The following is a 20262-nucleotide window of genomic DNA, read 5'->3' as shown; positions in this document are numbered from 1 at the left end:
ACCTTGTTTAAAGAGAACTTTTTGTGCTATTAAAATACGGTTTAACGCATCTGATACCACCATGGTGGAAAACAAAGTTAAATGTAAACTTAAAACAGTTTTCTTACAATGAAAGTGTGGTTATGATAACGTAACATTGTTAAGAAAACACGTGGAACCGAAAAATAAGTTGTGTGCCACTGATAAAGTTGGTGAATTCACATTGTATTATCAGAAAGAACGGCAATTTCTTACCCTACTCAACGCGGGTCAGTTTAGGGTTTTCACCAATTAACTCCTGTTCGTATATCCAGAAAATCCTTTAAAATGAGCGAAAAACTGTCGAAATATAAATTGTGTCTGTAAAGTCGGCGTCTTCGTGTCCCGTCCTCGCCGACTCTGCCTCTCTCCTTTGTGTTAATTTCACTCAATTCGAGTTTAATCCGATCGATCCAGGCAGTCGCGTTCTCGCGTCCTCTCCTCTAGACACTCGCGCTCACCTTCCACAGGCAGGGGGCGCGTGCATGAGTTACTGGATAAACAGGCGTGCGCGTGAGTGACCTCGCCGGCTTGTGACGCAAGTGATTTTTTCTCTCCTAACTTACGATTAATTATAAACATTTTTGTGAACCGTACTGGGTTTCATACTGATGTTTTCGTGGACAAATATTTTTCATTTTTTGAGCATTTCCCAATTATTGCTTTTTTAAAACTAGGCCAAGTATTTATTATTTAAAAGTCTTTTTATTAAAAGAACATTATGCATGTTTATATTTCCTTAGTCTTAATAGAATATTTTCTTGAAAGTTCTTAAAGTAATGATTAGCCAATATATCGGTAGTGTCAATAGTTCTGGTATATTGTATTTCTGAACAATATGTGAGCAGTCAGCATGTCTGGACAAATGTTGTGAAACACTGTGATTTCTGTGCGTGTTTTTTTTTTAAATAAATATATAAAACATTCTCTAATTGACATTACAGACAGATAATTATGATCAAATAAAGCGCATTAATGCGTAAATGTAGAAGACATACCCGAACAGAAGTTACCTGAATCGTGAACCAACCAACCAATCCCAATAGGCGCCAGTAACCCGGATGTCCAGGCCTTTCCCCTGTGCGTCACTTCTATAGCTGTCCCCAATTCAACATAAATTCCTCACTGTCCCACTCAATTCAAATACTAACTTCTTACACACTCTTTTGGATTATTTGATATAACATCACTGAACCACTTTTTCTAAGCTAAACTATGCATGACTTATGTAAAAAACTGAGTAGGATATAAAAGATTTTACTGGAAAAAAAACACACAAAACTAGGCCTACTGGGTGTTGTAGAAACTGCACAAAACAAACTGAGTTTATAAGGTTTTATTATATTATTTCGTGATAGCATTTAATTTTGAAACACAGCAAATAAAGTTGAGGGTCACAAAGTTACTCCAGGTTTGGCTTTATCACACCCCCTAAACAACAGACAAGATGTCCACCACATATCTATTAACAACATAGTGCCAAGAGAAAGCAAGTCTTTACACAATCACTCAGACACCTAAATTAATGTGGATCTGCACTGACGTTACACAGGAGACTGCTTTGGAGGAAAAATAACTTCTAAAAGAGGGAAAAATATATACCTATATGCATACAAACGCATGCATATGTGACAACTTTTATGGATATATAGGTATAGGCATGTATGTGTGCATGAAGGAATAAGTAAGCCTAGCGTTACCATATGCAATACATAATTGCACGTAATTACGGCGATGACCTTGTGTGGCATGATTATGTTAATCTTTTGATGTCCCAAAATCTTTTAAGGCAAACAGCAGATCTAGTTCTGAAGATGTGATCCATGTCTGGAGTTGTGATTTTAGAACACGGGTAAACACAAATTTGGCATTAAAATAGGTATACAGAGCCAGAGTTATACTATACAGAGAGCAGGTTCAGGGGCAGAGATACGATGGGTCAAGGCAGATGGCAGGACCAAACTAAAATAAATGAAGTAAAAATGTTACCTTAAAATGGTGTCAAAGCAGATTTGGAAATGTCGCAATACTGTTGTAGTTTCAAGCTCTATTCATACAGTATAGAATTTAAGCAAACTCAGTACAGAATTCTAGCTCGGTCAACATACACCAAAGCAAGAAAAGCTTTATATACAGAATGTGAATGATAAATACAGATTTAAAACAGTCCTGCTTTTTTCTTCTTTTAACTTCTTCACTTCGATAATAGCTGTTGCTTTAAGTACAGCACTACGTTTCATTTATTTTGACTTCAGGGTTCACCACAGTTTCAAAAAAATTCACCCACATAAACCGTTTAAAATACTATAGATGACTTTGTAGTGTTTAATACAGTTCAGATTGAAGTCAAATGGGCAAAAACAAAACATTGAAAAAAAAAACAACCTGCCGAGAAACAAACATGAATATATTTACCATAATAATTCCAAAGCTCGTGCCTTTTCCTTACTAGTAACCATATAACGTCTGCTGTAGCCCAAACGGGCTTCAGGAGTTTGTCAGGAGGTTTGTAGACAACCTGGACTTTATAAATATTTTTTGGACAGCCATCTAATATACGATTTAAATCCGGGGCCTGGGCTGTGGGAGGTTAAGAAAATGTTAGTGAGCCCGACCAGTCCAGTAGAAACGTAAGGAGCAGGGGGGCTGGAGACGACTGGAGGGTAAAGGGTAGTGCTCAGCAACAGCCACCTCCAGCTTGCTGTCCTCCCTGACTGCCACCCATCGTGGAGTTGGTGGCAGCATGCTGGGGTCCGATCTTAATACCGTTAGCCTGTGTACACACACACACAAATGAAGACATTTAAACACTTATTTCCATTAAGGCTACAAGAATGAGAAACCACACAATTTACATTCATACTCACAAAAAAACGAATTTAATATTGTCGTGGTTGTGTACCGTCACATAATGCTGTATTAAGCAGAAAATATTGGTCCCTGTAGGCCTGAATTAGCAACCCGCTTTTGTCAGCACTGAGGCAGGAGAACCTCAGGAGTGTTATTCCAGCGTTAATACAGAGAAGCAGGGAAACCTGCCAGGACTTTCAAAACACACACACCCAAGCTGGTGGCACTTTCATTCATCACACAAAGTCATCCACCTTGCCAGCTTTTCCTTTAAGTGGGCTTGCGTTCAAAACCAAAACTCCAGAGACACGCTGTGCTTTTGTAACATTCTTAGGATACTCCACTTTGCGCCAAATCTGATTTATAGTGATCTGGGGTGAGAGGGAGAGCCTTGAAGTTCCTGGCTGGGATTTCGATCAGCTGATGCGGTTTGGACTCGGTGCCTTAAATTTTTTTACTTTTCCAACTACTTAAATAAAATAGCTACAGTGGACATTCGTCAAACCGGATGTAACTTACAAAATGGGATGAATTTATGTGCTGGCTACCAGCCAGTAGGGAAAAAGTGAGTGGCTAGATGGGTCTTTTTTTGTTGGGCATGTATATCATCATACAAAGATCCAGTATTTATTTACTACCACATTCCTAAACATTTCATTGGTTACTACAGCACCTAAATCAAAGGCAACCAAATACAATAACATCCGTCCAGCTTCACTGGCTATTACATTAGAATTTAAATAGATTAAAAGTCAAGTACATGGTTACTGTGGGTACACATGACAAAAGGCAACAACCTTTCTTTCTGGTTGGTACCATCTTGTTTCTATCCTACTTGTGGCACCTAACCATCATTTGTTGTGGTGCAAGTATCTGAATCCACCCATCAGACCATATGTGACATTTCAGTGTAGTGCTAAAGGAAATCCTTTTGACCTAATTCTTTTCAAACTTGTAATGAACACAGATTGTGCTCTCTCTTCACAGGTTACCTCGTTGTTAATATCAAAGACTCCTTCTTGGATCTTTTCATAAATCTCCTTGGCCGTGTTGATAAATGCCTGAAATGACAACAAGAACCATATTTTAAATAAGTCAAGGCAATTAAAACTGATACTGGTCTATCAAAGATTTTGTGTAGAACTGGATTGAAGAACACTGAATAATGGCAGACAAATACAACCAAATACATAAAAACACAAATGAGCATCAATACAAGTGAGGTAAAACACACAAGACATTCAAACGCAAACAGTGTCATGGTATTTATGGTTGAAGGCTGGTGCCCCCATCTGGTTGTAAGTGATTGCGTCTATTATTATTCTTGACGGGCACACATTGGTCACCCTAAGAAAATAAACACGCCCGTAGCTTCGGCTCACCCTTGAAGTGTTAAGAAATGCCATGGGCACTTTGTAGCCAAATTAACAAAGGTGCTTTCCTTTTGGTAGACCTGCCCCTCAGCTCTCCAGAGCAATCAGTCCTCTGCGGCTCAATAACTGCAGAGAAAACGACGGCAGAGCGAGTGCCGCAATGTGTGTGCGCTCGTATCCACGTGTGTGTGGCAGGGAATCTATGAATATGCATGAACCTTAAATAGGAGATTGAAACGTCATAAAGAGGTGGGGGAAGGGGTCAGGAGAATTCACACGACACTAATGAGACAAATTAATCATTGAGGCAGCTCTGGGTGGATCTATGGGGGAAAAGACTCCACAATTGAACACCCCTTCTCTTTTAAAGCCATCTCTAAGCCTCTCCTAGCGTCGCTGCAGAGCACTGAACGTTTTCTCCCCAGTTTGTGTGTCCCTAGGGTGTTTTCTGTATTCATGTATGTGCACATGTTTTCACCCAAACATAAATCATCACATAAGCACTGAAGACCATACAAGTGCTACCGTACCTCTTCTACGTTCGATGCGGTCTTTGCAGAGGTCTCCATAAAAATCAGACCGTGTTCTCTGGCAAAGGCCTCTCCTTCCTCTTTCTTCACTTCTCTCCGTGACTCTAAATCACTGCCGTGAGAAACCAAATTGCATTTAGTTAATTCCAACAGATTGCAAACATGTGTTGTATTGTTTTGTTTTGTCGTTTCTTAAATCAAACAGTACTTTCTGCATATTAGTGATCAATCAAGAGGAAATAGGTTTGACCATTTTGAGACACAAGGGCTGATGCATGCTTGGAAACAGGTTTACCTGTCCAGTTCATATACACGATCATATATCATGTTTATCTGTTCAACACAGCTAAGGCAAAATGTACTTAAAAATGTAAAATAAATCTTTGGTGTCCCCAGAGTACGTATGTGAAGTTTTAACTCAACATATCATATAGATAATTTATTATTGCATGTTAAAATGCCACTTGGTAGGTGTGAGCAAAAATGTTATGGGTGTGTCCTTTAAAATGCAACTGAACTGATCTCTGCACTAAATGGCAGTGCCATGGTTGGATAGTGCAGATTAAGGGGCAGTATTATTCCCTGATGACATCACAAGGGGAACCAGATTTCAATTACCTATTTTTTCACATGCTTGCAGAGAATGGTTTCCCAAAACTAAGTTACTGGGTTGATCTTTTTCACATTTTCTAGGTTGATAGAAGCACTGGGGACCCAATTATAACACTTAAACATGGAAAAGTCAGATTTTCATGATATGTCCCCTTTAAAACCAAACTTGCACTAACCTTTTATTTCCAATGAGCATGATGACCATGTTGGAGTTGGAATGTTGACGAGCATCTTCTAACCAGGTTGTCAAGTGATTAAAGGTGTCCCTTCTGCAAATATAATGAAACCCAACACATAAAACTGACAATAAGCTAATTTCTGAATTTATGGAATGCAATACTGAATTGTAAAAGACTACAAGGAACTACAAAAGTTAGGTTCTCACCTTGTGATGTCATAAACTAGGAGAGCCCCAGCTGCACCTCTGTAGTAAGACCTGGTGATTGAGCGAAAGGACTCCTGTCCGGCCTGGAACACACATACATGCATGCATCACTACGCCAGTAAAAGCCAGTTTATGAGAAGCAGTCATCTGTCGACAACGTCCACTGGATATCTTGTATATCCACTCTGTACATAAACCATCTTCAATTCATTTTCTCCAAGCAGAAGCACAGCAGAAGCAGGATATGCATCTCCACCTTGACCCTTTCATCCGCTAATATCAAAAACATGCAGACACACATAGACTCTGAGGTACTCCGACTTCACGCGCAATGCCTTTTACACGCACTGGCCAAGTCTCTATCCCACAATGCTTCTCCAGAGCATGGCGCCCATCCAATCAGTCGACTCCTTGCGCACGGCCACGTTCAATAGCATGTAGTGGCATAAGATGGCCTCTGGTCAACCCACCCCCTCTGACAGCAGGCGAATAAGCCAACAGCAGCACGTATCTGAATTCAATAACCCATTCCCCGGGGCAGCTGTTAACATTAGAGTTAATGGAGCCCATTGTGAATAAATGATGAATGACACCGTTATGCCTGCCATCTGCTGGAGTGAAAGGTTACAGGAAGGCCAGACATGCAGATTTCTCCTGTTACTTCACCCAACACTCCCTCATCTTCTGTAGTTTATCACAAATGCTTGTTGAAATAACCTTGAGATAAAAGATTTATGGCACATTTGAAGACACTGGACAAGCTAGGTGACATTATCGCAGTATGGCTACAAGGAAGCCACACAAAACAACCACCATCTAATTATCCTGACATTAGATTTTTCATTAGATAGCCTCACCCATGCAACTTGCCTATAAACATGAAAACATTTCATTTAACTTTAAACCTGCAAAGCGAGTTTTGCAAATTATTAGACATAAAAAATATGTATGACCTACCTACTCTCTAAAAATGTAAGATGTTTATAAATAAATAAGCAATAACACAAGTCAGATGTTCTTCTTGCTTATACTTTGTTGCCCTCTGCTGGGTGAAATGTTTGTGTGCACAACTCCTTTTATCATCATCATCATCCTTTCGACATGTTTTTAATCTTTCAATAAGGATGAATAAGCAAGTCTGCACATGATTATCTGAAAAAAATGATTATAATTTGTATATTGCATGTGTTTTTTGAGAAAAACACTTCAGGATTTTTCTCATTTTAATGGACTTTAATAGACCCCAACACTTAAGAGTTATAATGCAGTTTAAAATTGCAGTTTCAACACAGCTTTAAAGGACTCTAAACGATCCCAAACGAGGAATAAGGGTATTATTTAGCAAAACAATTGTCATTTAAAAAAAATATGCACTTTTAAACCACAACTTCTGGTCTATCTCCGGTCCTGTGATCTCACGTAATTGCATAATGACGTAGAAAGGTCAAGTGTAACGTATATACTATGCACTTATGTGGACATAAAACAATGTCAGAACGGTCCTCTTTCTCCACACTTGTAAACACTGGGGCGTAGTTTCGCATATGTCATCCTTGACCTCTTGACGTGATGACGTGTATTACGTGAGGTCGCCCTGGAGCGTCACTTGACCAGAGGAAGACGAGAAGTTGTGGTTTAAAAGTGCATATATTTAATTTTTCTTGCCAAAAATTACAATAATTTCGCTAGATAAGACCCTTATGCCTCGTTTGGGATTGTTTAGAGTCCTTTGAAACTGCAATTTTAAACTGCATTAAAGCCGTTAAGTGTTGGGGTCCATTAAAATGAGAAAAATCCTGGAATGTTTTCCTCAAAAAACATAATTTCTTCTCGACTAAACAAAGAAATACATCAACATTTTGGATTACATGAGTAAATTATCTGGATTTTTTTAAGAAAATGGACTAATCCTTTAAACAAACATACGCCCAGTTACATTCTAAAGAATATAGAATCATTCATTGTTGCATTCATTGAAGAGTCAGAAGCACAGACGTTTATGGCACATCATTTACAAATTCCTCCTTTCTGGGTTTTCTTCTCCGACAACATTCTGTAGAAGCACAGCCCAGGATTGTCTCCTCGTAGGTTAGTGCATTTTATTGCACAACAACTATTAAATTTTTAGGCTAAACAAAAGAAATCACTCACTTCTTTACCTGCAGACAACGGCAGATAGCGCTCTCTTGCCCTCCAGAAGGGCGTTCCCCTATGTGCGTGACATCACATAAAAACTATCAATAATATGCTGAAATGTTCTTACTACCAAATGGACAGATACATGTCCTAGAAAATTTGTCTCTGTGATAGACCTAAAAAAAATTTGCCAACCAAAACTGCTGTCTGAACCATTTTTTGTGTGTGTTTGCTGAAATTTCATTGGAGAGGTAGGGATCTTGGAACGTGGATATAGTCCAGTTAGCAAAAAGACAGAAAACAGCTGACATGCCAATGGAAAACATTCATACTTCCTCACATGGGTAATGCTGAATTAGCTCTGTTGTATGGTTTTTAAATTTCACTACTTTTAACCACTGATCTATATAAATGACTGGATTGCACATGAGGAAACATTCTATTAAATCAATGGACGTTATCAGATTTTAATGATAAAACATCACTTTACTAGTCTTCGTTTTTATATCTAAAGTTACCCTGTACATTATTACAACGCAAACGTCCTAACCATGTACATAGTTATTTACTGAAAGTTGTACATTTTGCTTTTTAATCAGTTATTATATACTTTATTACAGTACCAGATCATCAGACAGACCGCCGCACAAATGTGATCATTCTGAAATCTAAATAAATAAGCATGCTTTGTACCATATGTGCATGCAATAATTTGCTGGTTTTGTAATTATGTTATCAAACTTACAAGTTACCTTAACTTATTCAGAGAAATAACCAAAATAACGCTGACCGTGTAGCTGAATGTCAAAAAACATTATTTATACCCGTGTCATTAACAGAATACCTTAAAGGTGCAGTGTGTAATTTTTAGAAGGATCTCTTGACAGAAATGCAAAATAATATACAAAACTATATTATCAGGGGTGTATAAAGACCTTTCATAATGAACCGTTATGTTTTTATTACTTTAGAATGAGACGTTTTTATCTACATACACCGAGGGTCCCCCTCCATGGAAGTCGCCATTTTGTGCCACCATGTTTCCACAGTCTTAACAGACAAATTTTTTTATTACGTTGTCTCCAATCATGACATGTTTGTCTGGTGGTGGCTACCGTAGCTTCTCTATGCATTTCAAAAGCAAGGGGTGAGCTGTGAACGGAGCACAACATGGATTCAGCCAGTCGAGCGACTCGACCGTATGTATTTTAAATAGCAGATTCTACACTTGCGAGAATACTTTGATTAGTGGGTGGAAGTAATTACACATAAATGAGCACATACTTTTATAAGAAAACATGGGTTTTTGCTAAGAATTAACTCAAAAAAGTACACAGTGGAGCTTTAAAGGTTTTTTATAAATCCATTATTCTGCCCAATTAAAATATAAACATTGCAAATAACACCAGAATTAACAATTAATTCACGTACACATATCCTAAAAATGTATCTTGTGTGACTGATACTCTGTAAAGCGGGTGAATTTAGATCATGATTTTGAATGGAAGTCAATGACCCCCTCTGCCGGTTGGGTATACAAAGATGGCCGCTCGAACTCTGCGCTGGCTTCACCTCACGCTGTTACGTTAAGCGTTCTATGCGCAATCCAGTCATTTATATAGATTAGTGCTTTTAAGGTCTATACCATGTCTGTTAAAGGCGTTCTAAGCGAATCTGCGAGACGTTAGTTTTTGTTGACGTTTGAATTGTTTTCAAACAGACGGAGCGTAGCTAACTCCTCCCCCTCCCTTCCGTGCTTTCATGAACGCGCCCAACCCCCACCCCCAAATCCTTTTTGTCATTTATTTTCTGGAACCCGGTGTGCCTCATAAGCCTTAAAAAATGAAACCTCTGGCTCTTTGATCGCCCCCTGGTGGCTGGCTGAAGTACAAGTCATAAACCCCGCCCTCTCCATTCAAACGAATCGGACTCTGCTCTAAATAAAAAAAAAATTATTTACACTTCCAGTAAAAGTTTCCCAAAGATGTTTTTGGTCCTTTCAAGTAATTCACGCTGATATATGTTCAAGTCTTCATTATTGTGGTAAGTTTCATTTTAGCTTGTAATTTGATGCAATAGAAACAGGGCGTGACGTTATGATTGGCATGGTTGATTGGTCGCGCGGGCGAAACTGACGTTTTTACGTAACATGGCGGCGACCGTGGTCGAACATTTTTGGCTTCAATTCTTTACAATGGTGGGAGGCGATGTCGCGTCGTCCATCTTTTTTTACAGTCTATGGCTGGAACACTTTGTTTTGTTTTGTGGTGCTAGGTTTGGCCACTGTGTTGTTATTGCCGTTTGTGAAGCCTGGGCTGTCTACAGAGATTGCGTTTTTTTACAGTTTGATCAGCGGACAGGCAGCAAGCAGATAGTGAGGAGATGTTTGCTGTATGTAACAAAAAATGTTTTATGGTCTAAAACGCGCCAATTCGCTTAGAGCACCTTTAATGTAATACAGTAATAGCATAACTTAATATAAAATATAAAAATAGCATAGCATATCAACCTGAGGTATACATGCACCAAATACATCAAATGTATTTAAAATAATAATAAAAAGTGATTGTAATCTTACCGTATCCCAGATCTGTAGTTTTATCTGTTTGCCATCTATAGTGATCATTCGTGCTCCAAATTCAACACCTGTCAAAATAAATGAATCTATCAGTACAATACAGTTATTATTTCAGTTTAATTTACATATTGAGACTTTGTGAATTGTGCACACAAAGAGTTTAGGTCTGTCCTTTCTCAACTAATTTGACTATAAAGTACTTTCAATGTGTTTAATTTTTTAAAAAGTCTCTGCAAAAGGACTAACACCAATCTGTTTGCAGTGCCGATCAGACCCATTTATTTCTGTTTTAATTAATAAGGGAAAATAATGATGTTGGGTTAAAGAGGCTTACCGATAGTGAGATCATGCACCGGCTGAAAGCGCTTATCTGTAAACTGTAATAATAGGCACGATTTCCCCACACCTGCAAAGCAAACACATGAATGGCCACAATTAGCCTCAGGGCTATACACCTGCTGTATCGCATTACAATAAAAGCATTTGTTGAGCCTTTATTTGAGAAACTTCAAAAAGGGGAGTTTTCATCTGTATTGGTGCTAGATTTGCCCTCCTCTTACATCATCTCATTTTCCACTAACACACATGAACATTAAAACCATTTAATCAAACGATCTCATTATGCAACTGCTAAAAAAGAATCTGGATTAAATTTATTCACTCATTTTATTGCTCAGAGCAATATAATTTTTCTGTTTCTCAATGTCAGTATTCACAAAAAAAAAATTTTTGGTTCAAAATTCTATACATCCACAGACATGAAAGCAAAATTTCCCTTGCGTTTTGAACCGAAGGCTCTTTTAGAAAAGTGTTCCTCGATCTTTAACTTAATTAAATTTCTGTATGTAATAAGCCAGGCTGAGAAACTGAATATTTATATTATTGGTAAAACCATATTTCCTCTCACCTAAAATGAGATAAGAGATTCTGCCATGATAACCAAAGAGGTTAAATCCTTAGGACATTAGGATTATGCGTTGCCATGAGCAACAGCCGTTGCTAAGCAAGCGAGCTGCATTGGAAAAGCGCTCACGAGAGAGATGTATGGAGACAACAAACAAAGATGAAATCACACATTGTTTATGTGCAGACCCTCCTACAGCAAACACTAGCCTTAACATACACACACACATGCTGGATATCCAATCCAAATAGAAATATAGATATATAAAAAATTAAACTAGCTTATTGTCTCCTGAGCATAATGATGCCACATACAAAATAATCTTGAAAACCGCAGGTAACTATTGCTTCTTGCACAATAAAATTATATGCATGTCAATTCAGTCATGGTAAAGTGCTTAACAAAAGAGATAAGATCTATCGTAACTTTGTCAAATACTAGTGGGTAAAGTTAGTTTGAATATACGAGTATAAAGAAAGTTCCTATGTCTACTGTTATTCACTTACACTCTTAGAACGAATGTGTTAAAAACAACACATTAGTGTTGATTGTGGGACGACACACTAAATGCGTTGTCCCAGAATTCACCCATCACTGTGTTATTATTGAAACAACACATTTTGTGTTACTTTTAACACAACATGTGTTATATTTTAACACAAAATCAACACAAAATGACACATAATGTGTTAAAATTACACATAATGTGTTAAAAGCTTAACGCATAAAGATGTGTAAAAAATTAACACATCCTTTCTAAGAGTGTACTTAAAAAGTTGTAGTCTGAAGTAAGCTAGGTAAGGTGGCAAATCTTGTTCAAGCATGCACACCTTGTCTCATAATGACGAATCACAAATTATTTTATTCTTATTTATCAAAAATGCTAATTTGAATGCTCAGTTTGTCCAAGAAATGAAGCAAAGCTTCAACTTGTCCCAAATCTTATATTAGGAACTTTAAGATTAATCTTTAGTTTTAACCTGGATGCAACCTCACCATGGAGTGACTAGTCAGATCAGGTTTCAGATGAGCATCTGATCTGACCTAGGTTAAGCAACATGCAAAGGGACAACTCTGTTTACATAGGAAAACACATTATGTTTATATCCACTTCTGCCAAATTTTAGGTTCTGACTATCGTGTTATTATCATCTGAAATTGAGTAAATATAAATATTACCCCATGATTTTCTCATTCTCAAGCCATCTGAAATGTATAAGAGTATCATCTTTCAGATAAACACAATCAGAGTTATATTAGAAAACGTCCTGGCTCTTCTAAGCTTTATAATGGTAGTAAATGGTGCTACTGATTTTGAAGCCAAAAAAGTAAATCCATCCTTCACAGAAGTAACCCACACAGAGTTAATAAAGGCCTTCTGATGGTAATCAATGCAATTTTGTAATAAAAATATGTGTATTTAAGGCTATGTTTAAATTAATGCGTTTATCCTTTAATTACGTTTACGCCTTTCATCTACACTACATCACCGTTTTCGACCCTCATAAACGGATTCGTTCGGAAACGCTGAAGACCCTGTTTTAGTTTGAGAACTCAGACGTTGCTCTGAGTGTAAATGAACGTAGACTGAGTCTTATGTAAACGAACAGCTGATGTTAACGTGACAGCGCATCATTTTCAAAGAAAAAATATTTTTATTCAGGTAAATGGAGGTTTGCAACGGAGGTTTTGCCAAAAATAGTAGGCTAAACATCTACCAACCAGCTATTATAAACGCTATATCGGATTGTTTTAACATGCATCCTTATAGATAATGACAATGTCTGTTTTATATTAATGTTTGAGTATTGTTGGGTTTAATGTGTTTATGTTTTGTTTAAATTTAGTTAGATTATGAAAGATAGACTGTAATTTTAAACGCCATATAGGGTTTTGCAAAGGCCAATATGAAGGGAGAATTGTAATGGGTCAGACATTATTTTCCAGTTTAATGTAAGTTTTGTTTGCTACTTTAAAATGAATTTCGTTTCAGATAAATGGTCTCTTAATTTTAATCGATGTTTTGTTGATAAGTTTTGTGAATGTAAATTAATAAAAACAATAAACTCAACGTCATTAATATAATGCTTGTTTAAGCGCTTGCGCTTTTATTTGTGTGTTGCTACCAGAGGACGTGCACAGACCTCGCACACTTTTAAAAATTAATGCAATAAACATTTCTGGTATAGGCTAAAGCAACACTTCACCTCTTACTATGTTTGATTAAAGTTTGCATTTGCTGAAATTTATTTTTGCTTCAAGTTTGCTACTGTTTAGTACTGTTCACTTGAATGCTTTCTTTTTAAATCATAAAGACCTTTCTGTTTAGTTATAAAATCAAAATTAACCTATTAATCATATTAATATGTTGTAGGGGGGAGATAGAACAGTATAAGTGTTTATGTTTTGTTTAAATTTAGTTAGCTTATGAAAGATAGACTGTAATTTAAAACGCCATATAGGCGTTGTAAAGGCCAATATGAAGGGAGAATTGTAATGGGTCAGACATTATTTTCCAGTTTAATGTAAGTTTTGTTTGCTACTTTAAAATGAATTTCGTTTCAGATAATTTGTCTCTTAATTTTAATCGATGTTTTGTTGATAAGTTTTGTGAATTTAAATTAATAAAAACAATAAACCCAACGTCATTAATATATAATGCTGGTTTAGGCGCTTGCACTTTTAGCTAACGTTATTCTGTGTTGCTAGCGGAGGACGTGCACGGACCTCGTACACTTTTAAAAATTAATGCAATAAGCATTTCTGATAGGCTAAAGCAACACTTCACCTCTTACTATGTTTGATTAAAGTTCGCTACTGTTTAGTACTGTTCACTTGAATGCTTTCTTTTTAATTCATAAAGACCTTTCTGTTTAGTTATTAAATCAAAATTAACCTATTAATCATATTAATATGTTGTAGGGGGGAGATGGAACAGTATAAGACTTTCCCAAACACATTTCTATAGGTTCAAAAATAGTGTCTGTTATAGTTGCCAGCAAAGGACCCACGTATGACTTTTTGTCAATATCGCACACCCCCTAGGCTGCGTAAACGCGCAAAGGTAAGCTATTATTAGAGTAATAAGTTATTTTACACTTTTATGCGCATGCCCGCAGCCCAGTTACATGATTGGTCATGTTTCATGCGTTTATGGTGGTGTATAGTGTGGATGAAGATTCTTTTTAAAATGCCAGTATAAACGAGCATCGTTTTCATTTTAAAATGCCGTTTTAAAACGCAAATGCTCTAATGTAAACATGGCCTAAAACTAGTATTATAATAACTAGCTTACGCTAAAGGGAATGAGTTCAGGATGTAGAATGCAACAGACTGGGCGTAAGAACCATTGAGAACTAGTGAGTTGTTTTAGCTACAGATAAGGATAACTCAACACCGTCATGTTATATCAAATCTTCAGCCATTTTCTTTCCTTGTTTAAAAATTATAAACTTGTTACTGGCATTTTGTTTTGCTCTCTCCTCTGTGTTCGTCACTATGCATCATACGCTACATCCTACGTTGAAAACTCACTCTTGTCAGAGTAATGGCCGTTTCACACGGTACGCGGTAAGCGGCAAAATCGCCGCGCGGCTTCAGCTTTTCTCTTGTATTGGAAGCGTTTTGTGCAGCATTTAGTGCAAATATGTTTATCTTCAACGGCGCCTGTCATGAAGTACAATGTCCGGAGAAGGAATAGGATTTTGGGTGCACGAGCAAGGCGTGTGGACCAACTCCGCTTCACCTCTGTAACCGCCCCCGTTTTGCCGCTTTCCGCACGTCTCCTATTGAAAAAGAACTAAACACTCGTGGTTGCCGCGTACCGTGTGAAACGGCCTTAATGACGCCTCGTAAATGCACGTTGGACGGTACCAGAAGCTAGTTGTTGAACTTATTATAGTTTATAAGGTCTTAAATATAGATATTTTCCTTACAAAATTAAATTGATTGCCATCAGAAGGGCTTTATTAGGCCCTTGGAGACGTGTGGATTACTTCTGTGAAGGATGGATGCAAATTTTTGGGATTCAAAATCAGTAGCACCATTTACTGCCATTATAAAGCTTAGAAGAGACAGGACATCTTCAAATATAACTCTGATTGTGTTCATCTAAATGATAATAGTCATATATACATTTTAGATGGCTTGTGGGTAATTGGGGTAATTTTCATTTTTGGGTGAACTAACATAAAAAGATAGAAAACATGAATACAGAAATAAATGTAAGAGCTGTCCAAACTGAAAACAAGTTGCACTGACATATCTTAAAATACATCAGCACTCTTTGTTTTGCCTCAAAATGCACACCAGTAATATTTTTAGTAAGGCATGTTTTTTAAAACTAATTATATTTCCTAATTAAACTAAGGCCTAGTCCTGTCTTAAAATAATCCCTGTCTGGCTATGTTAAATAATAAAATTTAAGCCGCACAAACACACCCACAAATATTGTGCTTTTTTGATTGTTGAAACAGCTCTGTGGCCCTCCTATAAGATGTCAATGTCAGAAATGGCGACAAGCCAATTTGAGTTTAGGACCACTGGCCTAGATAGTTAAATAGTTCAGAAATCATGTTGTCTACTATTGCACCTGTAAAGGCAGAACGCAATTTTCTTACCAATTAATGAAATTTATGTGACACTGTAAATAAAAGGTTACATTTGAAAGCACCAAGAGCCTGTATAATAACACCAACACAGACATCTGCTTAAAAATATAATATTTTGATGTGGTCTTTTAGTGCAGGAAAGCATCAATGGTGAATATAGACCTAACCAACCCTGACACCTGACCACAAGGATACTATAATTTACAATAAGTTAAAACGTCAATTTAAGTCAGGTGTTAATAAACATTATGGTGTGATTGCAAGACGAACTGATAGCTTCTATGTTAAGAAAAAAATAGGTGAGCAGAGGGGATTATATGCATACACAGCTGGCTTGCATTTAAGATGATGCCTCAGCATCCCATTTTCAGCATCACGAAATTCCATGGACCTGTATTACTTATTTAACATTCTGATGAATAGCAAAAAAAAAAAAAACATCATAGGCCTATGTGTATTAACTGACAACGTCTCCTGTTGACGTATTGTGTCTTGAGGAAAGGCCTACTGGAAAAGAAATTTGGGTGAAGTCTTGCAGGCCTCAAAATATAGAGGATAAGTAAAACGCGACTAACTGATAAATGTAAAACATTTGGTATCATTATTAGCACTCAACTGGTAAACAGGTTTGCCATCTGACAAACGCAATTGTGTAAACGCCATTTTTAACCAGGGTAAATAGCTGCTAGCGGTTTTGGCTAACGTTAACTGACTGCTGTGGCCTTTCGCTGAGCTTCAAAGCAGATTTTAGCAATAAAACAGCATTTGTTAACAAACACATTTGCTTTGACACACTACATATCATGCTTAAAATACGCATAGAGGCTGCTATTGTTATAGATGGAGACATATAGATGGAAACAATATTTAGCTTGCCTGCTAGCACCCCCCACCCAAGAAAACAAAAGACAGTGACAGGCATTATAACTGCACGCTGCTGTCATGACATGAAGCACGCACTATAGATTTGACTTTATAGATAATGTAAGTGGTAGGATAAGAGTCAAATAGGTAAATAGAGAGAAAGGACAATTTTAACAGCCTGTCAGTCCTCCCACCCCTCGCGTCTCCGATTAAACCACGTCATTGACTCCAACACTGCGGAAATAACAGACTCGCTCGTGCTGCTTACCCGTGTCTCCGATTATGATGTATTTGAAGAGGTACGCGTACGCCATGGCCAACCGGTCCTGTATTAACCTGTTTTGGCCCGTTTAAAATAGCTCCTTAAAGCTAAAATCGCAGGGTTACTGTTTGTGATATATGTCTCCGCTAAGCCAGCCCTTTTCTCTCCTCGACGGGAAGGAACAATAAACACCTCGAGCTCTAGCCGGGCCTACGTCACACGTCCCGCCTTCGCCACGCACGCAGAATAGAAGACGCGCTGGACTTCACCGGAAGTTATCTCACCTAAATCTTCTGTTCAAAGATGTTTTGGGTTGAATTGGAAAGATTTGTTCAAAAAATTGAACATTGTTTTACAGCTAACTGGACTGGACATATTAATATACTTCAGTGATCAAACACTTGATAAAGAAAAGGAATATCTTATTCAAATGTTGATTTTACTGGGGAAATTTCACATTCATAAAGTAAAATAGTCTGACTCCAAACCAAACTTCTTTCACTTTAAAAATGAGCTTAAGAATTACTGTACTAGGCTAAAAAATTGTAACAGTAAAAAATCTGATAGAGCTCATATGATTACAAGCAAATATGACATTGCTAGTTAAATGACACATTTTTTTCTTTTTTTCCTTCTCTCTCTCTTTGTTAATTTATTTATTTTATGTAACTCTGACTTGTTGATTGTATAATAATTGTATACTTTTGTTTAATTGCATATTTCTCATTGTACTATTGTTGATTGCAAATAAAAAAAAAACTAAACCTTCTGTGTCAGACATTGATAGTGTAGAGATTAAAAATAATTTTAAACACTGGGCTTGTAGACACTTTTACAAATAATAATACTACTACTACCACTTATTGGTTACATTTAAATATAATGTAAATGCAACAGACCTTTAAAATTATGGTGAATGTAGTAAAATAAGGTACAATGAACCGCATTGGCTACCTACAAACACTTGTTCTTTCAAATAAAAAAATATTATTTATTTACTTTTATAGATTGTTTTTGGTGTTTGCAATATTTAGTTTTACAAGGTTAGATTTGTAATGTAACTACTAGCTATTGTTAATAAGTACTTGCCTTTTATGCAACTTTTTTTATGTTTATTACCAAATTATAAAATTGTCTACCTACCTGTAATAATTTGTGGTCATTTTTATTATTGATAATTTAAAAATGAGAAATAATAAAGTAGATGCTGATTGTGTGCTCTCAAAGTTTTTGTCTTGCCTCTCAAGTCCAAAATATATTTTTATATTTTTATAAAAAGCAAAGAACAAATATTTTACAATATATTATATATTATTAATTTGTACTTTGCTATTAATATTTTACAAACACATTACACACATTACCCAAGAATTTCTTACTTTGCGTATTCTCAACCATATTTTTTATATTGTTTTATAATACAAATGCAAGCAAATTTTTATGTTGTCATTGGTTGTCAAATTATAAAGAAAAAAATTATAAAGGTTCTTGTTCTGTAAGATATGAGTTTCAAAGTTTCAAAGAGGTTAAAAAGTAAAATTATATAGTTCACCCAAAAATGAAAATTCTGTCATCATTTACTCACTCTCGTTTTGTTAGAAACCTGTATAAATTTCTTAGTTCTGATAAACACGCAGGAAAATATGAAAAGTTTGGTTACAAAACGCAATAAATCCATTTTGACAGTAAAAATGTGTTTTCTATACCAAGAGAGTGACAAGATAAAAACCACAATTTTCCTTTACAAACTTTCACACAGCATCTTTAGGTTATAATAACATGAAAAATTCAAATCCATAATTTGATTTTCAAAGATTTATTATAAAAACTGATTATTTTTTTCAGCAAAATGCAATATATCCATGACCATTTTTTTTAAATGCTATTAAATCAATATATTAATGTGCATTCATCTTTGCCATGTTATATTCATTTAGTTGACTAGTGGTATACACTGATTAAAAAAAAAAAAAAAAAATTGGCATTAATCAAAACACTTACTTTGTCATATTAAAAACACAATTTTCATTGACTTCGAGTAAAATAATGGAAAGTTTTTCATTAGATCCCATGGGGTCAATGTGTTAGCATGACAGAAGCTTCATGCTGTCTTGTGAGAACAAGCAGCAGCAGGCATTTTCCATCACCCAAGTGGCTTACAATTCTTCATCGCCACAGAAAACCACCACAGGTTTATCAATGCCATCAAAAATATTATTTTGTTTTTGTTTGTTTGTTGATCACGGAGTACAAAGTAGATGAGGAAAACTAGTATTCTGTGTGTATTCAACACACCGCCATTGTTGTTTACAATGCGTGAAATGGTGCGCAGTGATTTGTTGAGCGGATTTATTGCATTCTGCAGAGAAGGAGGACTGGCGTTTATTGGGTTTTGGGAAAAAGGGAGAAAAGATGACAGAAAAAACGGCGTATATTGGATTTTGCGTAAAATTAAGAATTTACTTTTTTATACTGACCTGATACAATACTGATTTTGGTGGTGGGTTTATCGCGTTTTGCAACCAAGCTCTTCATATTTTAAAAAAACTTTTGTGAGCCACATTCACTTCCATGGTAGGAAAAAAATTAACTTTGGAAGTAGATGCATGGGGCTTGCGAACTGTTTGATTGCGAACTTTCCTCAAAGTTCATCAGAACAAAGAAATGTATTCAGGTTTGTAACAACATGAGAATGAGTAAATGATGACAGAATTTTAATTTTTGGGTGAACTATCCCTTTAATCCATATGACAGTTTGGGGTTACATGCTTTGCTGTGGGGTAAATTGACCGTGTAAACCTGGAGAGGCTCAAAACCATTTCATAGATGAAAGCAGAGCCAATTTATGTCTGCACATGTCTCGCTATCATTAATTGCTATTTTGCCTAAAACAGGATTTGTAATGTATGTAGGCTATGTAATGAGGGCAAAACATGCCACCTAATATTGAGATTTAACTGTTCTTGTATATTTTTAAACTGCTGATGAAAGTGACCTTTCCACTCCTCCTTCAAATTAAATAAAAAATATTCTGTGCCTTTGTCATGTATTTAATCTATATTCTATTATCTTAAATGTGCTATGCTATGTTAGTGGTACTTCTATATTTCTTAATGGCCCAGTCATTTTTTTCTAAAGTA

At 36.4% G+C, this 20262-nt stretch overlaps 2 protein-coding genes across 3 annotated transcripts in view; both read right to left on the bottom strand.

Annotated features, from left to right (window-relative positions):
- The window catches only part of chd7 (chromodomain helicase DNA binding protein 7), a 47761-nt gene extending 47283 nt beyond the window's left edge, over positions 1-478 (bottom strand). For both annotated transcript variants that reach the window (XM_065276210.1, XM_065276211.1), the window contains exon 1: positions 235-478. The gene's annotated coding sequence lies outside the window, so the exon portion shown is untranslated. The remainder of the gene's footprint in view (positions 1-234) is intronic.
- Positions 479-1339: 861 nt separating this feature from the next.
- rab2a (RAB2A, member RAS oncogene family) lies at positions 1340-17345 on the bottom strand. The gene is made up of 8 exons (XM_065276209.2): positions 17129-17345; positions 10817-10888; positions 10483-10550; positions 5769-5851; positions 5560-5652; positions 4772-4883; positions 3861-3929; positions 1340-2791 (listed from the first exon to the last, which is right to left on the bottom strand). The coding sequence occupies exons 1-8, from the start codon at positions 17172-17174 to the stop codon at positions 2696-2698; spliced, it is 639 nt and encodes a 212-aa protein (XP_065132281.1). The 5' UTR covers positions 17175-17345; the 3' UTR covers positions 1340-2695.
- Positions 17346-20262: the final 2917 nt, after the last annotated feature.

This window comes from Paramisgurnus dabryanus, chromosome 6, assembly GCF_030506205.2.
Source record: "Paramisgurnus dabryanus chromosome 6, PD_genome_1.1, whole genome shotgun sequence".
Lineage (NCBI taxonomy): Eukaryota > Metazoa > Chordata > Actinopteri > Cypriniformes > Cobitidae > Paramisgurnus > Paramisgurnus dabryanus.
The sequence above is the reverse complement of the archived record's forward strand: the minus strand, read 5'-3'. Positions and strand labels throughout refer to the sequence as shown.

Coding starts and splice junctions, on each gene's coding strand:
- rab2a (XM_065276209.2), bottom strand. CDS start 17,174: ATGGCGTACGCGTACCTCTTCAAATACATCATAATCGGAGACACGG. Junction 5,852..10,482: donor AACTACAGATCTGGGATACG/GTAAGATTACAA, acceptor TGTGTGTTCCAG/GCCGGACAGGAGTCCTTTCG. Junction 4,884..5,559: donor ATGCTCATTGGAAATAAAAG/GTTAGTGCAAGT, acceptor TTCTCACGGCAG/TGATTTAGAGTCACGGAGAG.